Here is a 22834-nt window from a genome sequence, read left to right on the forward strand (position 1 = left end):
TAAGATCTGGCAGTTTTGAATTTTACTTTCTGTGTCATTCTCTGCACCTGCGTGTCAGTTTCCACCTCAGTTTGTTTTTTACACCCCGTCTCTCTCTCTCTCTCTTACTTTGCTCACTGCTTGCCCTCAACCTTTCATTCTGATCCTTTCCTTTGTCTTTCCATCTCTCTATACCAGGTGGAGCAGTTTAAACAGGATCCCAGCCCCTCAAAGTGTCTGCACTCAGTGTTTGACGTAGACACCGGAGACGAGGTTCACTCCTACAACGACTACCACCACCTGCAGGTCAGCCATTGAGCAGACATGTGAAGAAACGCTTCGACAAAAAAATCCTTTACATGTATGCATGTAAACAATGAATGGGTGTGTTTGGATATACTGTATGCATAACTATATATGTATATATATATATCCACTTCAATTAAATATCCTGATGGAGTGCTCATATGTAAGGTTGCCAGTTTCAAAGAGTGAATCTCACTCATAGACTGTATATTAAGATGGATGAGATGGATAATATTAAGATGTCTGCACTTCCTCACATGTCCTAGAAATGTCGCTAAAATATCCTGGATTATATTAATACTGCCGTTTTAGGTAACAATGTCCCACTCACACTTGTGCATGACTGGAACCATCTTTAAAAAATATTTTTTTGGGCATGTTCTTCTTTCACATTGTAGTTTGGGTTATGTCCCACCCATTAACATGGAGGAGGCAGGGTTTATGACCTATTCTGCAGCGTGCCACCAGGGGGTGGTGGAGACGTTGTGGCTTCTTTTTGGGGAGCAGTCATGTCATCCATCATTATATACAGTCTGATGTAACAATGTAAGAAATAAGTGAACTGGCTTTGGTGAGAAAAGAAACTCAAAGAGAAGTGACCCTCGCTAAAGATGAATGAACAACTGGATAAACAAATTAGACTATCAACCTCTTAATGACAGGTTTAGTTATTGAGAGTCATGCAGGAGAATTAAATTGTCACTTGCTCTTTGCTCTCCTTGGCATGCATGTATAGTTGGAAAAGGGACTTGGCCTCAGAGGTGGATGTGCATTCAGTTGGAACTAAACGACTTATTATTCTGTCAATGCTATAGACAGAGGTCAATTTGGTGTGTAATGTTTGGATGGAGGGCGGCCAATAAATCAATAGAGGTAGATGGAGAATCAAAATACAACCACAAGGTTACTTGCTTGTGACAAAGAAAAACACAGAAATCATCAAAGCTGTATAAATGTTAAGCACTTACTCTGTATCCATTCATTTCTTGGCTGTTATTTCTTTTCCAGTAACTTTGCTGTGAAGTGAATTGCATTATTGATGATACCAATCCAATGCCAAAGGCCTAATAGCTAATATACTGCTCATGCCTCAGCCGCTGCAGTATGTAGGAAATCAAAGTCAGCTGTATTGGCAAATTTGGAAATATCACACAGTGCACAAATGGCGGGGTTTTCTTTTATTGGTATCTCATCTCTCCTTTCCTCTGTTATTGCTGCAGATCGATGCTGTTTCTCTGTTTCTGCTGTACCTGGTGGAGATGATCTGCTCTGGTCTTCAGATCATTTACAACACTGATGAGGTAAACAAGACACTAAAATGGCTGCTGAGGTGATCGATTCTGGACGCTAAGGATTTACACCCTGAGCAGTTGATTTTATCTGAGGTTTTCTGGTCCATCTACCAACAGCAATCAGTGTCCATCTTAGGTTAGGCACTGACATTATTTTAAGTAATTTAGGTCAATTATCCTAGGTCAACTGGAAGTATGTTTAGTCTTTCTAGTATCGTAGCTCCAGCAATGGAAGTGTCTGTCAACTACTTTGGTTAAAGCTGACATATCTTAACTATTGTATGCACCCTGACACTCGTAGGGTAAATCCTACGTACTGGATAATTCCTGACTTTTTATTTAGTGGCAAAAACAGGTCAAAATCAAAATGTGTCTACTTTGTTTTATAGCCAAGTACCTGCAAGATAAATGCCATAACCACCAGTCTCAAGAGTTATTTGCTTTTTAGTGCTAAATCACAAACACAGTATTCTTGAATGGAGAAAGCAGTAAACATTGTACTTGCTAAATAGCAGCATGTTAGCGAATGTGGAATGGTTTTATCTTGCCTTTTTACCATTGTCAACTGGGATTGGCTCCAACCCCCTCGCTACCCTTAAAGAATAAGAGTTACAGATAATGGCTGGATGGATGTTCTCTAATAAAATGTCCTGAAGCATCTTTAAGCTTTTCATTTAAAAATGTTATTGTGAAAATGTCTCACTGTAAAACAATGTTTACGCTAAAACTAATTTCAGACCCACTGATATTCACAAACATAAACATTTCTGATGCTACCTCCTGAGAGTCCAACTAGCTGCTATAAAGTGAGACCTAGTGGTTATAAAGCCAGTTAGATGTACCCTTAATCCCCCGCTGATATCCTAGAGTCGACACAAATGTAGGATCAGGGGACAGTATCTCACTTTTATAGCTCGGCTCACATTTATATTTTTTCTGAGACGCTCAATTGACTTTCAACAGGGAAACGTTTCGATGATTTCATTGTGGGGGCTTTAATGTTCCCCTGGGAATCCAACCAGTAACGTCTTATTTGGCAGCACACCACTTTTATTCATGACTACCACTGAAAAGCTTCTTTGAATGGTTCCTTCTTAGTTTGATGTATCTGTCCGCTGTCAGATTTTGTCTTCTTTACGCACGGCTCTTAATAAACCAACAAGGCGATGCAGCTGTTAAGTTTACGTGCTGTGTTGTTTACTGTGTGGCCTTCAGGAGCAGTTGGAACTTCATTAATTCTGTCAAGTTTTTATAGTCGGCTTATTTGCAGATTTACTAACTGCTACAGAGTGCTTGCTGCTGGTAACGGAGTTCACCATTTGTTTGCTAAATTGGGCCTTATCTTAAGAAAAACATAACCAACATGGTACTTATTAATGGGAGCATGCTGTCTTCACACAACCACTCCTCAATTCTCATTTTCCTCATTATCTCATTCACTGATGGAAAAGAAATTGACATATTGTTACTTATTATGAGGGCTGCCCTGTTTCTGCAGCAGCTGTAATTTGCATGTTTAAGCAGTACTTATCAGGTTGTGTAATTCAAACTGAAGCAGTCTGACCCCCATCGTCCTCCGCCACCCACCCTCGTATGCAAAAACATCAAATCCCCTGAGCAAAAAGGACTTGTAATTTGTGTTCCCACTGAAAGGCATTTCATTTGAACTAATCACATTATTACGGCATCATTTATTAGTTTGTTGTGAGCTGCTTGTGAGATCCACTAGCGTTTACTTAACTGAGCTGGAAGCTGCATTGCAGTATTTCTTTTTTTTATCCATGGCTGATGCATGTCCTCTGAGAAGATGCACTATCGACCTCTTTCCAGAGGACATTTTCAGTTTCATTCAGTATGAAATGGAGCGTCTCATTAGCTTGTTTTGATCTCCGTCTTTGTGTGTTTTTCTTTTTTCAAATGATACAGGTGTATGCATTATCATAAGAACATAGCATGGTTCTGGAGAATGTGTGCATATGTCCTCCAAAAGAAAGCAGCCCTGGCAGCAGGGAGATAGAGAGGCTTGTTTGGCTGGTGGGCAGTAACATTCATTAAGATACCATTAAGATACTAAAAAGTTCCCCTTGTTAATCACTCCTCTCATAAAACCCCAAATAAGAGACAGAGCAAACACCTTTCTCTCTTTCTCTCTCTTCCCCTGCCTCATCTGCTTAGCTCCCTCCTTCCTTCACAGTCTGTCCTATTTAAGTCCTCACACAGGTTCTATCTGCTTCTCTCCATCTTTCTCCTTCACTCTATCATCTCTCTCTCTTCTCTCTTCCCTGCTTTGCCATTTTAGATTAAATCTCCCGTCAGTCAGGCACACACAAGCACGCACGCACGCACACACACACGCACACACACACACACACACACACACACACACACACACACACACACACACACACACACACACTCTGCTACTTTCAGGTCTTTTTAATCATTCAAGGCCTTTAAGTCATCACACATTCCATGTCTCTCTCTGTCTGTTTTTTTTCTTTATGTGCACATTGGTTTTGATATGTATTTTTCAGCACAGCCCATGTGGGCAAGATGATAGATAAGAGAAACTTCCCAACTTTGCTAATTATAACTTAAAACTTATGAGTCCACTGTCTTTTTTTGAGGTGATTGAATCAAGGACGCTGCTGATGGGTTCCTGGAGTCTGTAATGAAAGGGGGATTCACTGATGATTCAAAATCTGCCATTAATGCAATTAAGTTGTGATATATGTCCCTTTAGTCTCATGAGACACAATGATGCTATAGTTTCACATGCTGCTGCCATACCTATTTAATTACACTTTGTCAGTGGCTGCAGGGCGAGTTTGATTGGAGCACTGATGAGGAGTCGGCTTTCATGTCCACTTTACTAACCTCTCCAATGAGAGAGAGAGTCACACACCTCAACCCAGATCAATATCAAAGGTTGCACATTATTGTACATATGCATTTACAGGAGACTGTGCGTGTTATGTGTAGCTGCAGCGGAAGATGTGTGTGTGTGTAAGATGCTTTATGTTTGTATGCAGGTAGTCTGTATTGCCTTCCTGTTTTCATGTGTGTTTTCTGTGTGCAGGTTTCCTTCATCCAGAACCTGGTTTTCTGTGTGGAGAGGGCCTACAGGGTGCCTGACTACGGCATGTGGGAACGAGGCAGCAAATACAACAATGGCAGCACTGAGCTGCATTCCAGGTCTGTCAGTAGCTCAGCACCACAGACACACACACAGAAACACACATCAGTAATTGTACATATTGTAATGAGTGCGGTATGCCGATATGCAGTCACTCTGAAGGACGACTTCGCTTTGCATAACTGTAACATCCACAACACTTAACCAAGGTTGTCTACATCCCTGTTGCCAGCTGCATCAGTGTAGTTTACCACTCACCAGCATGCGTTGGTGTCGATAAAAGAGAAACAATACTTGGATCACAGAGAAGCTACAGGAACGGTCTGACCGAAATTGGTTTTTATTTTCTCCTAACTGCAGATGGGAAGCATGCTGTAAAGAATAAATAAACTATGGACTCCTAGTGAATATATACTCCCAAAGCTTTATAGAACAGTGTCCCTGCTGTAAATTTTACTGTTGTGCGTTAGAGTTTCATAGATTCTGCTGCCAATGCCAGTGGTGTGTGTGTGTGTGTGCGTGCATGCATGCGTGCGTGCGTGAAAGCAAGAGGGTCTTCAAAAATAAACTGAAGTAAACAATCTGTGCCAAATACAACAGGAGAGAAGTCATCCGATAAATGTCTCTCTAACCTTTAACACAATGTGTAAATGGGTTTTAATATAAATGTCAATTCAACCAGGGTGAGAGGGAGGGAGGATGTAAATGGAAGAGAGGTGCGAAAGGAAGGACTGACTGCTGTGAAACTAATGTCCAGGAAGGAATGTAGTCAGAGATAGAACAAAGTTATAGACATTATGAAAGAGCGAGGATGCAGTGTTGCTTTCTCCCAGGCTAAAAGCTTTTATGATTGATAACATATTTGTCCCCAGTGGCTAGTAGACTTGTATTAAGGGGGCATTCACACCACAGAGGGTTGGGCAGAGTTTTACTTTTATTTTTATTGATCTGAGACCAGAACATAAAATGTACCACATACAAGTCATTTAAAATATCAGAAAGCAAAATGTAAATCTGTTTTGAAAGGAAATTCATTTAAATTCTTCCTCTGAACAAGGATTACAGAACTGAATTTTTTTTTATCTTTTTAAAAATGCCAAGCCTTTTAGTCAGCTTTTGTTTGGTGTTCATGGTAATTGGTGGATACCTCCAAAAAAACATCTTTTTGTGCTATAATCTTTGCCTGTATTAAAGCTGGATTCTTTAAATGAGAAAGAGAAACCATTACATTTTGGTGCAGATTTGGATGAAAGTGCAAAGATTCTGGAATATTTCACTATCTTGTGACATTTTGTACCCTTTAGGATTTCTCAGAAAATTCATGGAATAAAGGGGACTGATATTATTGAGTTTGTGCAATTTGGTGCAGATCCAGATAAAAATTTGGCCTAATGAATTTAAATGTAGTTTCATTAAGAGACTGTTGGGCCTTTGCGGAGGTATTGCCTCTAAATGCCCCTCTAGTAACCTCATAAAGTTCATATGAGGAAAGCTTCAGACTCAGATCAACTTCAGCATTTGAAGTGGTGTTTGTTTACACCTGCTGAAAGAACTAATACGAACTCGTCTCCATCTATTCCTGAGGGAAATATCTGTATGTTTGGCTGCTAAATGCTTCACTCATTTGTAGGTTGACACGTGACTGAACATGATGCTGCTGAGAGTGGTGAAAGAGAACAGAGAGAAAAGAGAGATTATTTTAATAAAAATAATATAAATTCATGGGGGGGAACCAGCAAGAAATTCAGTAGCACACTGTACCCATTCCACATACTTAACACTAAGGCTACAGCGTAGGGGTCCGCGTTGACGGCGTAGCTACGGCGTAGGTACGGCGTCGATGCGATGCAGAAGCATAAACTAGGCTTAAGTTTCATGGTAATCAGCCCAGTAGTCTTTGCGTAATCTTGCTGACTAACAAACAAACAAACAAACCCACCAACTAAACACTTGGGGTGCAAATATAACCTCCTTGGTGGAGGTAACAATATTTTTGCAAAAGGACGCAGCAGCAAATATAGAAAGTATGGTTTCTTTAAAAAAGAAGAGGATCACCAGGTTGGTGACGTGTATGTACTGATGGAAAGGTCATATCAACCCAATTCGTTAACTACATAACCTCTATCAAGAAGTAACTAGAGCATCAATAATTTGACATATTAACTTCTATGATAATAAGGATTTCTGACCTCAGCTCAGTCCATAGCGACTTGGCTTGGGAACTGGAGGGTGGCCAGTTCAAGTCCAGCGTGGACGGAAGTTGGAGAGGTTCTAGTTCACCTCCAGGGCACTGCTGAGGTGCCCTTGAGCAAGGCACCGAACCCCCCAATTGCTCCCCGGGTGCCTTCATGGCTGCCCACTGTTCCGTGTGTGGTCACTGTGTGGATTGTGTTCCGTGTGTGCTCCGTTCACACAGATGGGTTAAATACAGAGGTCACATTTCCCCATGTTTGCATGTTGCATGCTGTGTGTGGGACCATAAAGAGGAATCTTAATCTTAAAACATCAGCACTGCCGCTAAATTATATTGAGTTTTTGTTACGTGCTCTTAACTGATTTATCTTCCAAGGAGGAACTGGCCTCCCTCCCTATCCTCAGTTTCTACCACCGCATATCTGGAGGAGGCATGTTTCTGTTTTTTTTCAAGGATATTGGCAGCAGCTTGCCAAGATATCCTCAAGAAAAGATAACAAATTCACAGTGTTCACTGTGTCTTTTGCATCTTATGTTTCCTTTCCTTGTCGTCATGCTCTGGATTTCAACGATTAGTAGGCGAGCTTACATACGTAGTTGCGTAATATGAATAAAAAATACAAATAGTGAACTGGGGCATGGGCAGATACAGAATGGTTCCATGCAAATAGGATGTGTAAAAAATCAAACTGAGCAGTCATTTCTACTCCCAGAGTGCCGTTGGGCACAGAAAGGCTCAGAGAAAACGAGAGCAGGACAGGATGTGTTCGTATTGAATGTGTGAGAGAAGTCCTTTGTCGATATCAAATCAAATGAATCATTTAAATTGCTTTTGCGTCATGTTTATCCCAGCACTCGGTCAAACAGATAGATCGGAGCAGTTTTATTTAAAGTAAGATATCTAATCCGATAATCATGATCTGTACTCAAAAATCTAAAGTTGTGATGAGATAAATGTTGAAAAGGACTGTGCTCATATTTTAAGAATATTTCATAATGGTGTTTTTCTTTTCATTTCACAGTACAAAATAAAATATACAGGGTGAAAACATGATTAATGCCATGTTTGCCCTCTTTATAATGTTCACTGTGAATCATAGCCAGATAACAACAGTTTAAATGGTTTTTGGTCATTATATTACTAACTAATGATAATATTGACTTTGGACAACTTTTAACTGTAATTACATTGGGTCCTTCACTGCTAAATATTGTGGTCCTCTCTTGTTGAGGAGCATTTATCAGACTCAAAAACCTTCCTGTCTTCTCAAGCTTTTGAGCAATGTTGGTGTGAATGAGTGTGTGTGTGAGTGTGTGTCACTGAATTATGTTTCCATACTGTATGCTGCTTCCTTATAATCGCTAATGCTATGCCACTGTGCAACATATGTTGGTTGTTTTGTTTATATATTATGTATTTTAAATGTAAAGTGCATTGCACTTGAAATGTTCTTTATAAAAAACCTTGCCTTGCCTATTTCTGTGTTGGCAAACTCTCTCCTACCACCCTCATCAACTGATAAATCCATCTTGAAGCACCTGTTCAGCACCACACAACTGACACACAGTTAGTAACTATAGCGAATAAACACATATTTCTCTCATAAATTCAGACCAAATAAATGAATAATTAACTTACACTTGTCAGGTTGCTGGAAGCACTACTCCAAAGGAATGCTAATGTTGCTCTGTGTCTGTTTGATGTGTAAATGGAAAACCTTTAGTGAGCATGTTCCCCACATCCACTTTAAACATTTCATAATATGCCAGTGTCAATCTTAGACCTGCAGTAACTCTTCTTTAGTTTTTTTTTTTTTTTTTTTTATTGTGACCATTTTATTGTGGGCTATTGGGATTAGTTACACATTACACAAAACTGTTACATCTACAGCTTTTTAGTTGAAATGTTAAACATATAAGATTTGCTTGATTAAGAAGTTATAGACTTACATTTTCATTTCAGTCAAATATTGACTCTCTTTTAGCTCAGTATTTGGTCTCAACCAACACCCAAGTGAAATATCTCTCTCTTTAGCTACTAAATGCTCAATTGGGTAAAGGAAACAATTTTTCACAGGGAACAGGAATTCAATGACTCACAAACTCAGTGTGAAGTGATGTAAAGCTGGACGGATAGTCACATGATTTTCTCCATAGCTTTGTGTTTTTCCACTTTGTTAGATTGTTATCTTATCTGCAAATCTTCATTACCTCTGAAAAAGAGGTTGCGTTTTCACTCGAACTAGAATTAAGATTTCACAAAAACAACTCACAGGATTTCTACAAAGGTTGGTGGAAGTACATGGTGTGTGTCAGGGAAGAACCCCTTAGATTTTGGCACAGATTAGGATCAGAGGATGGATCCTGGGATATTTTTTGTATCTATTTCTTTAACACTGGAAATAGGGCATTTCATTCATGGATCTTGATAAAAAAAAAAAACATCAGACACATTGAGGGAACTGATATGTATGAGTGTGTGAATTGCGTTGCGGCCTGATTGAATTTAATGGGACTCGAGGTATGTGCTCTACTGAGTGCCATTCCGGTTATAGCTGTGTTAACAGCTTGTTGTGCTGATTAAACACACAGCAAACTTGGGGAAACAGGGATCATACAAAATGCATTGGGGAAAGGCATTCAGTGGTGTTTGGTAATAGGGGCCCAACTAATATCCGAAATACGAAGAAGCAAATGAAGCAATCAACCTAATGTGACCTTGATGTAAAGGCATTTACTGTAAGAGTAGCTGCATACTGTTTTGGCAGTCTTATGGACTAACAGTCTTACAGCAACATTTTCGTCAGCTGAAAGTGTTGCATCATGATGCTGTTTCCTAGTATCACTTTAAAACACCTCCTGTTTCCTGACGAAGCATCAAATCTCCTCTATCTGTGTGAAGTGCTGACAGCCCTGCTGGCCACTACTGGTCATTTTCCTGTATATGTGTGTGTTTGTATCTTTCTACAGATCTTCTGTCTCAGAGCTCTTTTCCAGACTGAATTTGCCAACCGCCCGATGTATTTTAATCATCGATTCAGGCTTCACTAATGGCATTGAATCCATTTTTGATATGTCAGCAATTCTGCTGCCAGTCTTCGCCAAGTTTCCTGCTATTGTTTTTTTTTTTTTACCTCCCCCTTTTCTTTCCCAGGGAAATCTTGGCAGTGTAGAAAGGGAAGAAAAATGACAGTGGAATTGATTCACATTTAGTCTGCATCTCAATCAGAGTAGCCAGCCACAATCTCAGGAGCTTCCAGTTTATTGAATCTGAGCTCATAGCAATTTAATCAATTCATGTCATCCTGAGTGCTTTGTACTTTTTGCTTTTGACGATTGAAGGATACTTATGGTGGTATCACTGCCCTCACCAGAACACAAGAATTGTTGTCATTTTCATGGATTGATGTAAGATGTTTCTTCTCTCTGCAGCTCTGTGGGTCTGGCTAAAGCTGCTTTGGAGGCCATCAATGGATTCAACCTGTTTGGAAACCAGGTATTTGAATAATTCACCTACTCCTACATTTTCTCACCCTTGTATGTTTTCACCTGTGTCTTGTCTAGTTGTGTCTCATGACACAAGATCCCATTATAGATAGCCGGCCTAGTTTCTAATTCAAGAGAGGTCTGCAGAGGTTCATTACAGCTCCATACCTCTGCAAGATGCTTGATGCGTGCAGTGTCCTCAGAAGGTGAATTCATGGAAAGGCATGGCTGTAGGCATCATTACCATAGTATGGATACAAGATTTTGTCCAAGAAGGACGTTGGACCATCAGGAGATTCATTAACTTTGTGTTTGACTCTGCAAATTGTTTGTGTTTCTGCAGACTTTGAATGATAACCACGGTTTATTTTCTCTCACTCTGCTTTACACTGTCCATTAGTGATTATATGTATTCTTTTTTCTTGCCTCTGTGGAGAGGAGGAGAATCGGGGATATTTGTTATATATCTGCTAGTGGTTTGAAAATGAAGCCTCCCACTTGACAAGCCTCCTCCTATCTTTCCTTCTTCTTCTTCCTCTTTTTTCCAGTTGTGCTCCACTTTCTCCACTTGGCTTCTCCAGCCACCTAATGCTTCTGAACATGGAGTGTTGTTGTAATCGTGGCGTGGGGCTGTGAGGATGAGTGCATATTGAAGTCAGCGTTAGTGTTTCTTTTCTGAACAGCTGCAAAGTGAGGGCTATAACCGTGCCTGGAAATAGATTCTGTCACTGAGCTCAGCTTTTTCAAATAATCCATTTGTATATGCTGCTTTATGATCCATGATCCACACTCTCTGTGTATCTGTGCGTGTGTGTGCAGTTTCTTGTCCCACTGTGGGAAAGTGCTACAAGTTATTCACATGCTTATAAATGATCACTATCATTCTTGATTTTTCAGGTAACTCTCATCCTTCCAACACAAGTTAGACTCTCCCCTCCCCCAAAACCCTTTAACTGCAACATTAAGCACATTATGAAGTCGGCTATCACATTTTACACCTGCTGTAGACTCTTGTGGGTGTGTGATACATTTAGCCTTTGTACTAGATCAATGGACAGGCAGCTTTCAGTTTCATCAAGGTTTGATTTTCCATCATCCTCTGGAGTCACAGAAACGGAGGCAAAGATGGCAGCTTTGAGGAGTGATGAGTCGAAGTGGGTGGATAAAATTAATCTCTGTGAGAGGAGGATCCTTAAACTTTAAAGTCGGTCATCAAATTCACAGAGCTGTGTACACACGGATGGACAATCAAATCCTAACAGGTTACGCCTTCTATCCAGGGATTGTCACCTAATTCACACAGTCAATGAGCAGGGGTGCAGTGGAGCGGACACACACCTGCCTCAATCCAGCAATGTCCTCTTTTTTCTTAGTTATTTATATTCCCTTAGAATAGTTTAGTTTTATTTGCACACATGAATCTTTCATGTGTGCATATCGCTGCACAGAAAGTTGATTATAGGGCCTTTGAAAGGAGTATGTAAATTCTACATTTTCAAACTTTAATAATATACAATAATAACAGCAGCAGCGACACTGATGCCTTTCTGGAATAGATTATGGTGGCTCATAATAGACTCATATTGTAATCACATTTTCATAATAGAGTGACAAGGGCTTAATCTCTTGAGTAGGTGGTAGTGGTTCTGATTTTCTCTACCACTTGTTGATATTTGATACATCTTCCTTAGCAGTATGTGTATCCAGAGTGCCTTGCAGTTCGGTTTTCAGAAACTCCCACTTCCTTCCAGAACTGTTTATAGCAATATGACATTTTTAATGAACGCTGAATGATGTAAGCAAATTAACTTTGAAAAGCATTTCAAAATCAGCTGGACTCTTTTAAGCACTGCAACTGTTGTTAACATTATTAGGGTAGGCGTACAACTTAATAGTAGTACTCGTGAGTTTTCTTACATTGTGCTGCAGTAGCAGCAGAAAAGGTTTCTCCTGATGTGTCACGCAGCTGCCTACATCAGTGGCCAGCAATCCACTGCATTATGCAAACTACCATAAGAAAGCTTGCTGATTCGACTAAAAGTCCAGACAAGACCGTTTTTTGGAGTGACAAAAATAGACTCTGACAATAATCATACATAATACATCTCGCATTACATTAGAAACTCCTTAGCAGGTTCCAGAAATTGACTCAGTGGGATTTATGTGGGCAAGGCTAATGGAGGGATGAACAGACCAGGTTTGACCACTTGCCTGTAAAAACAAGTAAAACATGAACTGCCGCCCTCCCTCTCTCCCAGAGTTGTTTAAGTGCACTGGACACACAGGCTGACTTTTTCCAAGCATCACGTTGTTGTTGTACATGGGGACTTTTCAAACGATGGGATGACTCTTGACTCTTCTTCAAGCACTCCCACACTGTACTTCAAAAACACATGCAACCCAAAAATACCAGCCTGCTTTTACGGTGAGAGAGTGTGTTTTGATGTGCGGAGGTGTGAGATGTGATGGTGGGCGCTTTAAAGTGGGTTTCAAATGAGCTATTCGTAAGTTTTGCTAATGCAACATAACCAGCCCACAACAGTTGTGGGCTGGCTATGTGGCATTAGCAAATTTCACTATTAAAATGTCATGGCTCGATATGCAAAGAGTTGTGCAGCTACCTCTTCTGAAGTTAGTCCCTGGCCCATCTCATCACTTTCTGATACTGTAGCATCCAGTCTCTTTGCTCAGATGATGTTTTGTCTATTGTCTTTTAAACACAATGAAAAAAAAACACTTTGTTAGGAAAATGTACAAATAGCACAACATTTTTGCTGTACGCTCTATTTTTTCAGATAAATAATTGAGGATTGTGCATTTCTGTGGATATATATAAAAAAGACTATCTATTGTTATGTAAATCTATGTTGGTGTTGTGTCTGTAAAAGGTGAATAGTTCTGCTGAGTCAATGATGTTGTGTTATGTATGTGTTTTGCTCTGCAGGGCTGTTCATGGTCTGTGATATTTGTGGATCTGGATGCCCACAACAGGAACAGGCAAACCCTCTGCTCCCTGCTGCCCAGAGAGTCTCGCTCCCATGTGAGTCCATGTGAGATTTGTAGAGATCATGTACAATGAAAACATGCATTTCTACATCTGTATTTTCAGACTTGTTTGTACAGTTGCTTAAGGGACAACAATGTCCACCTCTCCATCACTTTGGCCAAGACTGAAGTATCTTAACATCCATTATCATGGGATGTTATACATTCTTGGATCCATGGCATTAAGTCTACTGACTACTGGTGATCTTGTGACTAATGTTTTGTGAAATATCTATCTGTTAATTTTTTCAATTGGCATTCCAGCAGATACATTTAACTTTCTCTGGTGATCCTATGACCATTAACTATGGGTTTAAGATCAGTGAGTTTTAAATTCATCTCAACAGACCTTAGTGCTTATTGGCAAATGTTAGCAGCTAACAAGCTTATCTAAGATGACTCACATGGTTAATGTTATACCTGCTTGCAAGCTGATGTCAACATTTAACTTAAACTATGCCTGGAACCTCAGGTAGAAACTGGTAGGCTGTAGAATGTTTTGTCTTGTTAAAACAATTATAATATTTTACTTCCATGTTGGATTAAAAAGGACACCATGTATTCATTCATTATATCACAGCATAAAATGATGTATTTTTTAAAATCATTTAGGCTCAGAGCTAGAAAGCTGATCTCTGTGTGAGCTTAGTAAAATGTCATCTATTGCATGTTGTTGCAGCCTCCTCCCCCCTCCTCGCTCACTTTGACTCTGAGGAGCAGCTGTGTGCATAATCCCTACCATTCAACGACTGAAATAGAAGCCTGCCACACACATGCCAAATTTTAAAAAGGTTAATTTCACACATCGAACAAACCACGTACTTCGACGGTGCATTTCCCTCATGGTGCCCTTCAGTGCACTGCCCATACCTGGGCTTTTTATGGTTCCATGTTGAGTGGCGGCAGAGCTGCAGGGAGGTGAAGTTTGATAAGGCAGCAGAATGGAGAGTGAAGGCAAAAGAAAAATCATTCCTTTCTCTCCGCTCCACTTAAATGATCACAACTCTCTCACTGTGAGGGCTGAATACTTCAGGCAGAATAGCCGCCATCAGTGTGCGGGGAAATTAGTGTAATTGGACGACATGGCAGAGATTGACGTTAAGAAATGTAGTAAAGAGCGAGAGAAGAACATACCAGATGCCGTGAAGAGAACCAAATTATCAAGACATTACCTGTAGCTGTTATGCTATTGCTGAATGTTGGAACACAATATTCAATTCTAGACACATTCAATACTAGCACCAAATGTGTTCTGCTAGCTGCCACAGCTGTCGAGGTTGTTAACATGTAGATTGGTATTGTAAAGTCGAACAATAAGAGGGAACTGGAGTAGACGGAGCATCAGTTGGCTCCTCCGTGAACTGTAGAGATCTGAGCAAATTAAAAATAAGATGATAGTACAAGACATAACAGTGGCATCAAACAGTTAAACACATCTCACACTGACAAGTTCATGGCTGTTTGTGACACAAAGACAACACGTCGCTGCTGTTATTAGTGCCGTCAGCACCTAGGCAGCAGAGCCCACACAGAACATGGAGAGCAAGTCTTATTTGTGGTAACTCTTTTGCATTTGAATAAAGCTTAAATATTCATAACTCTTTGCAGTGAAGCTGGTGCTTAATAGCTTTCATTTCCATTTCTTAATAGAGTAGCCATTCAAAAATGTAATGAGAGCATTAGATGACCAGTCATAATAGTTTGTCGGGCCTAATAACAATATTCATTCCTAACGATTGCTCCAATTGAAATTTAATTTTGCAGTCCTTGATTTTAAATAAGGCAACTGGGCTGTTCATAACCAAAGGCTTCCACTCGTAAGCTGTGAATCCAGTCTTCACACCCCTTCACTATTTTCACATCTGAAAAAAAGTTTTAGTTCAAGAACCTCTGGCAGCATTTACAACCTTGAGTCTTCTAGTCTTCCAGCTTTGCCCTCCTGGATTCTGGGATTATGTATAATTCCTCTTTGTGGCTCTTTCAGGTTGGGTATGGACCATTGGTGGGCAGCCATTTTCAGGTCTATTCAGAGATGTGTTGATTGTATTCAAGTCACGGCCCTTACTGGAGCACTGAAGGACATTCTCAGAGTTGTCCCTTAACTACTTCTGCATTGTGTTGGTTGTGTGATGGGGGTCATTGTCTTAATGGAAGGTTAATCTTAAACCCAAACTGAGGTCAATGATAAGCTTTACAATTGCATTACAACCATTGCTCAACAGTAGAGATGTTTCAAGTAGAGATTTTCCTTCCCAATACCAATTCCGATATCTGGCCGAAACTGAGTTCTAAAAAACTTTTTAACATCTATATTTTACTAGCCCTGTATGCTTTTTATCAGAGATCAGTTTGAAATATTACCAAATTGCTGACATTTTAACTTGTTTGTCCAACGTTCCACTAAAATTGCGGACGTGGTATCGGATTGGTAAATTGATTTGCATACTTGCCAATGCCGGGTTTTCCAAGGCTGGTAATCGGCATCAGAACGTCTCTACTGTACAGTGTCTAATCTCATCGAGAAATAAAACTTTGGGACGGTTGTTAAAATTACATTTTCTCTGCCTGCAGAACACAGATGCAGCCTTGCTTCCAACGATCAGCTATCCTGCCTTTGCGGTGGATGATGATGCTCTGTACAGTCAAACACTGGACAAGATAGTTCGCAAGCTGCGGGGAAAATACGGCTTCAAACGTTTCCTCCGCGATGGCTACCGCACGGCCAACGAAGACAAGGATCGTCGCTACTACAAACCTGCTGAAATGAAGGTGGGTGTTGTAGATAAATAATAGGTAAACCCACAAAAGACCTGAAATTTTGAAAGTGCTACTCGAGGTTTCATGCAACTGAATCGTGTGAGACTTAAATACAAGAAAGAACTTGGCCCTTGGAAGCACCACTGTAGACAAAAGTCATGATATACAGAATGACCTGTTCGAAAGGTTAGAGTAAAACCAATTCTACATCTGCAACTTTGCAGACAGGTGAATAAATATCACGGTCCGCTGGAACCCAAGCTGATTTTCAGGTCATGGATATTTAAAAAGCTATTCTGGAAAACAGGATACCATATGTCTCCACAATGATCAAAATGTTACTGAGATATCAATGTACGTTTAGAATTCAAGCATAATAAAATGTTAAAAATTTGCTTAGAGTTTATTTTAGGCAAACACCTGTTGAATCTGAGGAAAAGGAACATGTCTGAAGCTGCCAATGCATGAAACATGAAAAAGTTTGAAAGTGTTTGAGTGTGACATTTAAAACGGATAAGCCTGGAAAGGTGTTCTCCTTTTATGATGCTAAGAGGTCCTCCTGTGACTTTACCTCTCCCATGTCACTGTGCGTGTGTGCTCATGCATATATATATTGTCCTTTTCTGAAGTCCCTGTGATCCTGGCGAAATGACAGAGCATTCAAGTTCAGCTCAGAGAGTGAACCATGAGTAAATGCGAGGCTGGACTCTTGATGCTAAACAAATCATTGCATTAGCTGCAAAACTAACCCTAGAATTAATGAGCTGGTTGAGCCAGATGGAGGAAATCACAGAAATCTAAAGCAGCCAAGCAGCTGAAGAGCCGGATGGTTACATCAGGATTTGGTGAATACCAAAACAGATGTACTTTGGTACATTTACCCGGTGGCCAGAAACAAGACTGCAGAAAGAATGCTCATGTTTCTCAATGTCTATTGATTATCTATCAAGTGAACTCTGTCACTAACTTTATCTACTTTATGATTACAACTTGTGCTGTTTGAAAAAATCAACAATGCAGATTTAACTTGCAGTATAGTCTAGTGTGTGTATACGCATTATTATTATCAGGTATCACTTTTCTTGAAGGATTCTCTTTTACAAGGAAAATACTGCTGTAAAACTTCCAAAAGGCTTTGCTTTAAATATGTTTTTCAAATAGCTACACACATAAAATGTAGTTCAGCCTTGTGGCTGGCAGTGACCTGATTCTTAATGTATTTTTGCAGGACCTGACAGATTGCTGCTCATGGCGCTCACAGCTGCGATGTGGCTCTAAAAAGTGTTTGAAACAATATCACTTTCACAAAATTAAATTGCTTTTGGCTGTTCCTTTATCTCCCAAATTGTGAGAAACTTGAGAAAGGTGGAAATGAGAGTTTGCTGGTGAAAACAAACACAAAGAAAATTCTGTGTTAGGGCAGTAATGGGGCACCATCTCTGAGCCACGTGGAATACTTAAAAAAAAGCTTTCTTTAATCCTGCAGCTAAACTGATACAAAGACTCAGAACTAAGAACTAAGAGTTGAATGCCTTTGCTCCATCCTGCCCTCAGCCAGGCAGCACACCAGCATGCAGACAGATTTATTGTGAAAGACACTGATGCCAATTACATTTCAGAAAGTAAACTAATGATCACTGCTGCTGCCATTTGCCTTCCATCTACCAACAGGAATATATTTCTTACAACATCAGCAAATACTACAAGTGAAACAGATCTAATTCTATAAGAGAATACAGTGCTGCATTGTGTTATTTATTACCCAATGCAGTAGATATTACACAAGATTTCCGTTTTCAGGGTTATGGGTTGTAAAAACCTGTAGATCTATCCCAGGTCCGTCTACCTATCTTTCTGACTGTGCACTTGGCCTGCGCATTGACACGGGCCCAAGGAAGTTCAGTGCTAAAGTTGGACACATGATGAGTTTAATATGAATATAATTTTAATAAACATTGACAGTCTGCTGACCGAGTTGAACATGTCCTCTTCTACATCCTATGATAACCTACAATAGTGCTCTGCTGGCCTGGGGGTCAAGTTGCAGAACGGTCAATTTGATAATTTGATAATTTTTATTTCACCATATCGTACTGACACAGATATACACAGGTGTCGTGGGTGCACGTCTCCATCACGACAATAACATTCATAGAATCAATTCCTTTATAGGAATTTGTCCATAAAGTAAAAACACAACATTTGTTTCCTAGCTGAAATGCTCTATATCAAGCTGGATACAGTTTTTATTAGAAACTGTGAAATTGACAGTTCAGTTAATCATTCAATTCATTAAGCGACAGCAGTGAAAAGTAGTATTTCAGTTTCACGTTATTAAAAACATTGACTGTAAAATTATCATTCCAGATAAAGTTTTCTAACTTCACTCTGCACCATAGGCTGTTCATTAAAAGCTCTGTGCACATCATCCAGCAAACAAATAATAAAAAATTGTCAGCATATTGGAGACTCACTAATGGCAAGGAATTATTTTAAAGTAGCTCAGGAGCATTAACACAGGCCAAGCAAACAGGGAAGTTTAAAACATGCACTGCACTAGTTTTTGTAATGTTAGAAAAGTAAAAACTTCAACAGGATAATTACATCAAAGACAAGAGCAAGGGTGAATTGTCCCTCCATTGAGTGATATTAACGTACAGATTACTGACATGCCAGGGGAGTGTCTGACACAGCATGAGCTCCGTCTGCAGAAGAGAAGACACAGTTGGGCCAGGTCTCCCTGCAGAAGACATCAAGTGCAGTTGTTGTTGTTGTTTAAGAGAGAATTCACAGCAGGGCAGACGTCTGTGCTCCTTGTCTGTTTACCATTGACAGAGAGCAGCAGCCTGTGTGATAGACAGTTTTACCAATCAGTCGAGCTGCTCAAGCACAAAACACCAGGGATCCCTGCCTGTTTACAGCCTCAGTGGACCAAAAAGCACAGGCCTCATTGGGTGACTGCCTCAGCTCTCCCCTTCCCTCTTTCACTCTCTCCCCCTCCCTCTAAATATGCCTCCTCCTCCGCTCTGGTGTCTCTTTATGCACTCCCCCAGTCTTTCATTTCTCTCTCTCTCATCTCTCTCCCACCATCTGATAGCTACTGTTGCTTCTTATCTCTGCCGAAACAGTTTGAAGCTATGCAGATACCTGCAAAATCACATGGTGCTGACATGAACCATTTAATGAAGCAAATTCAAGCCTACAGTCAGTTCTATTTGTTGAATAGTGCAGCTACTGATGATGATCGATTTTATAGAGGCTGTTAAAATTCTGCAGGGTTTTACAAGTTTATCTTGATTAGTTGTAGTGTTTATATAGAGTTAACGACATAGAAGCGGGTTATTCTGTAAAGACAGAGCTGCTAACGCTGCTGCTGTTGTGTGTCGGTCCTCTGTAGGCGAGCACAAGCTGAGATAGAATTTTGGTTGGAATTAATAAGATTAATTTGACTTTCTCCTCTCCATGTGACTTCTAACCAAACGACTTCAGACAGCTGGTGTGTGAATGTGTGTGATACTTGTGACACTGTGGTGTGCGAGCTATAACAGGATTTCTGGTTTAGTAATATTTAGAGAATAATCCAACGAGTGATGATGTTCATGACGATGTGAGTGTTAGTCCTGGAAAAATTCCTCTCCAGCTGTCACATGCTGACTTTTATTTATCTGTATTCAGTCGACTGAAAACAAATCCGGACTCACAGTCAATCAGTGAATCACTCAGATCGATCAGCTGTTCAGTCACTGAGTCAATCACTCAGTCAATCACGGCTTGCCAAGAAGAGTCAGAGGTTTAATTAAATGAAAAACCTGATTAAATTAGTGGAGCAACGTGACAAATGCACATGCTTCCTTGGAGGGCACTAGTGGTCATAACTAGCTGCAAATCAAATGTGATCCATAGATCAACAGACTTTGATAGTGATGGTTCAGCATCTCACTCAGTTTTTCACACCTAATCAGTTAAATGCAGTTCAAACAAACTCAAATACATTTGCCCCCCTTGGTTGGTTTGGTTAGGTTGGTGTTCATGCTCTCAGTCGATCTGTGTTACAGATTTACAAATGCATTACAGGATTTCATGGGAATAGATCAGTGAATTAGCTTGTTAAATCCAACATAAGATCATTATCTGTATTTGTATCACCCCTTATTTTTAAGATCATTTGGTAACCATGGTAACATGTTTGTCAGGTACCCTTAAAAATTACATGAAAATAAACATTGGAACTCTCCCTCCATATCCCAATTTTCCCAGTTTGCTATTTATGATATAAAAGGTCTCGTTGCAGTCTCAACTAATACTTTGGATCAGTTCTTTCTTTGTGTCACCAGCGAATATTAAGTCAGGTACATATCAGTTGCATAACCTTTTGTCAATCACCATATATTGATTTCCCCACATCCTGGACCCAGGCGGCTGCAGTTCAATGCCTCCGTGCTGGTATGTTTTCATGTTGCCTGTCTGTTGTTCCCACTCTTGAGAACATAATATCTCAAGATTATCTTGAGACAATTTGTGTTCAAATCTGGTACAAACATTCACTTGGACTAAGGGATGAAGTGATTCGATTTCCGTGGTCAAAGGTCAAGGTCACATGGCCTCATGTTCTTGTGAATTTGATTCATAAGGAACACCCACAGTGAATTTTGTTATATCAGGCACAAACATCCACTTAGAATTTGGCAAACAAAGGTTGTAGTCATTGTGAACTTACAAAGCAAGTTTTTGGTCTTGTAAACACGTTATCTTAAGAAAACCTCAAAGCAATCCTTCCAAATGTTCACTAAGGCTCACACATTAACTGATTTGATCTCAAACAAGATAGCTTAAGTCTGCCTTTTAGGGATTTCTACAATTTTCAATTATCAACTGATTTAATAACCATAAACATCACAAACATCTCAGACTTTCAGTTGTCCTTGTCACAACCAACATCACAACTCTATATTAAAATAAAAATTACCTCGGAGGGAGAAATTGTTATTCTTTGTCAGTTTTCATTCACAATGTCATTTCTGGTATATGTTTTCCCTCTGTCTTGCTGTTCTATATTCAGTGTTACTAAAGTTCAGCCATCTGCTTCTTTAAAGTCCCTGTGCCTCTCTGCTCTTTCTGAAGTGGAGAAGCAATAATTCCTCCCCTCTCTGTCTCTCTCCAGCTTTTTGATGGAATCGAGTGCGAGTTTCCCATATTTTTCATCTACATGATGATTGACGGTAAGCCTTGTTCTATCCATAGCTGCTTGTTGTGATGCCTTAAGTGGGTCATTGGGAAGACGGAAGACAGAAATTGCAATTTAGTGTTTGCCAAGATTTGGAGACCCTTTTCCCAAAAAATTTATTTGTGAGATATTTGTGTGCAAATGTAAGGGAATGATCAGAAAAAAGTAATAGTAGTAGTTTTTCAGAATAACGCTAATTGAAGGATCATTTAATCACCCTTATACCAGTTTATACTCCACAGACATTTTCAGAATTGAAACAAACTCAGTTCTCATCTCTGACTTTATGGGGATGATTCATCTTTATTGGACCATCATATTTGAACAGCTCAAGAAGCATAAAATGTATTTCAAACTGACCCAAAAAGCTAAACAATGTAATAACAAAACTAAAAAATCAAATGCTGTAAAACTATCTTAAGTAGCTTCTGTGCAAATCTTAAAATATTGAAAATAGAGAAGTTCTGCTACAGTCACCAGCATCAGAAATGCCTCTCATACAGCCAAAATTGCATCTGTGAAAAAAATATTTCTTTCCTGGAAATCCCTTATTTTTAGCCGCCTCCAAAACATAAGTTGTGCTGTGCCACCACTGGCAAGTACTGTTTTTAGAGTGGTGAAAAATAAGTGATTTCTCGAAGTGTAGCACTAGCCGGAGCTAGCTAAAATATCTGCAATTTGGCAATATATCACCCTGAAAATTCCCACAGGTGAAATGTGGATGTACAAGAATGATAACAATCATCCGTCCCTTACAGGATGAGGAGCATACAGCTGTTTACATTTTTTTATTAATTAATATTAATTTTATTTTTTGTTTTTTTACATTACTACTACAATACAGTTATCGTTATTGGTATCAGTAAAGGAAAAATAGTATCATTACATCTCTAATTAGAATGTCCTGTGACCGTGCCCTGAGAAGCCTGTCTCCCTTTTGGAGGCTCTGTCAACATTAATATTAACTTGACTGAGTTTAGCTTAAAAAAGCAGAGGCCTGATTGGGATCATTTGGTGGTCAATGATCATTATTCAAATTGCTGTTCAGGCAGATACAGAGTACTTTAACATTAACACACAACACTTAAACACAAGCTCGTATAATTAACTTTTTTATTGTCTATTAACACTGGATAGAGTTACTGCAGTATGTGTATGAAACAGATGGTTCACAGAGATGAACCCAAATATTAAATATCATCCATGATCACTCAGCTTTACTAAGCATTTAAACATCTTTCAGCTCATTGTTCTGATTTTATGGCCCATGAGTTTCACCCTCACTGCTCTCAGCAGCCGTGCTTCAAGCTCCAGCAGGAGAAAAACACTGTAGAGCACCTGCACAGCACCAAACACAGGGCGGACAGAGTTAGAGACTATAGCTGGTGAATACAGGGGAGCATTTTTTAAATCCGC

The 22834-nt window shown here is 39.7% G+C and overlaps 1 protein-coding gene across 3 annotated transcripts in view; it reads left to right on the forward strand.

Annotated features, from left to right (window-relative positions):
* The window catches only part of phkb (phosphorylase kinase, beta), a 98215-nt gene that overhangs the window by 22596 nt on the left and 52785 nt on the right, over nt 1-22834 (forward strand). For all 3 annotated transcript variants that reach the window (XM_069535463.1, XM_069535397.1, XM_069535525.1), the window contains 7 exons: nt 178-285; nt 1506-1586; nt 4657-4772; nt 10339-10402; nt 13337-13432; nt 16009-16206; nt 21356-21413. In XM_069535463.1, coding sequence (XP_069391564.1) covers nt 178-285; nt 1506-1586; nt 4657-4772; nt 10339-10402; nt 13337-13432; nt 16009-16206; nt 21356-21413 — 721 coding nt within the window. The remainder of the gene's footprint in view (nt 1-177; nt 286-1505; nt 1587-4656; nt 4773-10338; nt 10403-13336; nt 13433-16008; nt 16207-21355; nt 21414-22834) is intronic.

The sequence above is a fragment of the Paralichthys olivaceus genome, chromosome 1 (assembly GCF_024713975.1).
Source record: "Paralichthys olivaceus isolate ysfri-2021 chromosome 1, ASM2471397v2, whole genome shotgun sequence".
Lineage (NCBI taxonomy): Eukaryota > Metazoa > Chordata > Actinopteri > Pleuronectiformes > Paralichthyidae > Paralichthys > Paralichthys olivaceus.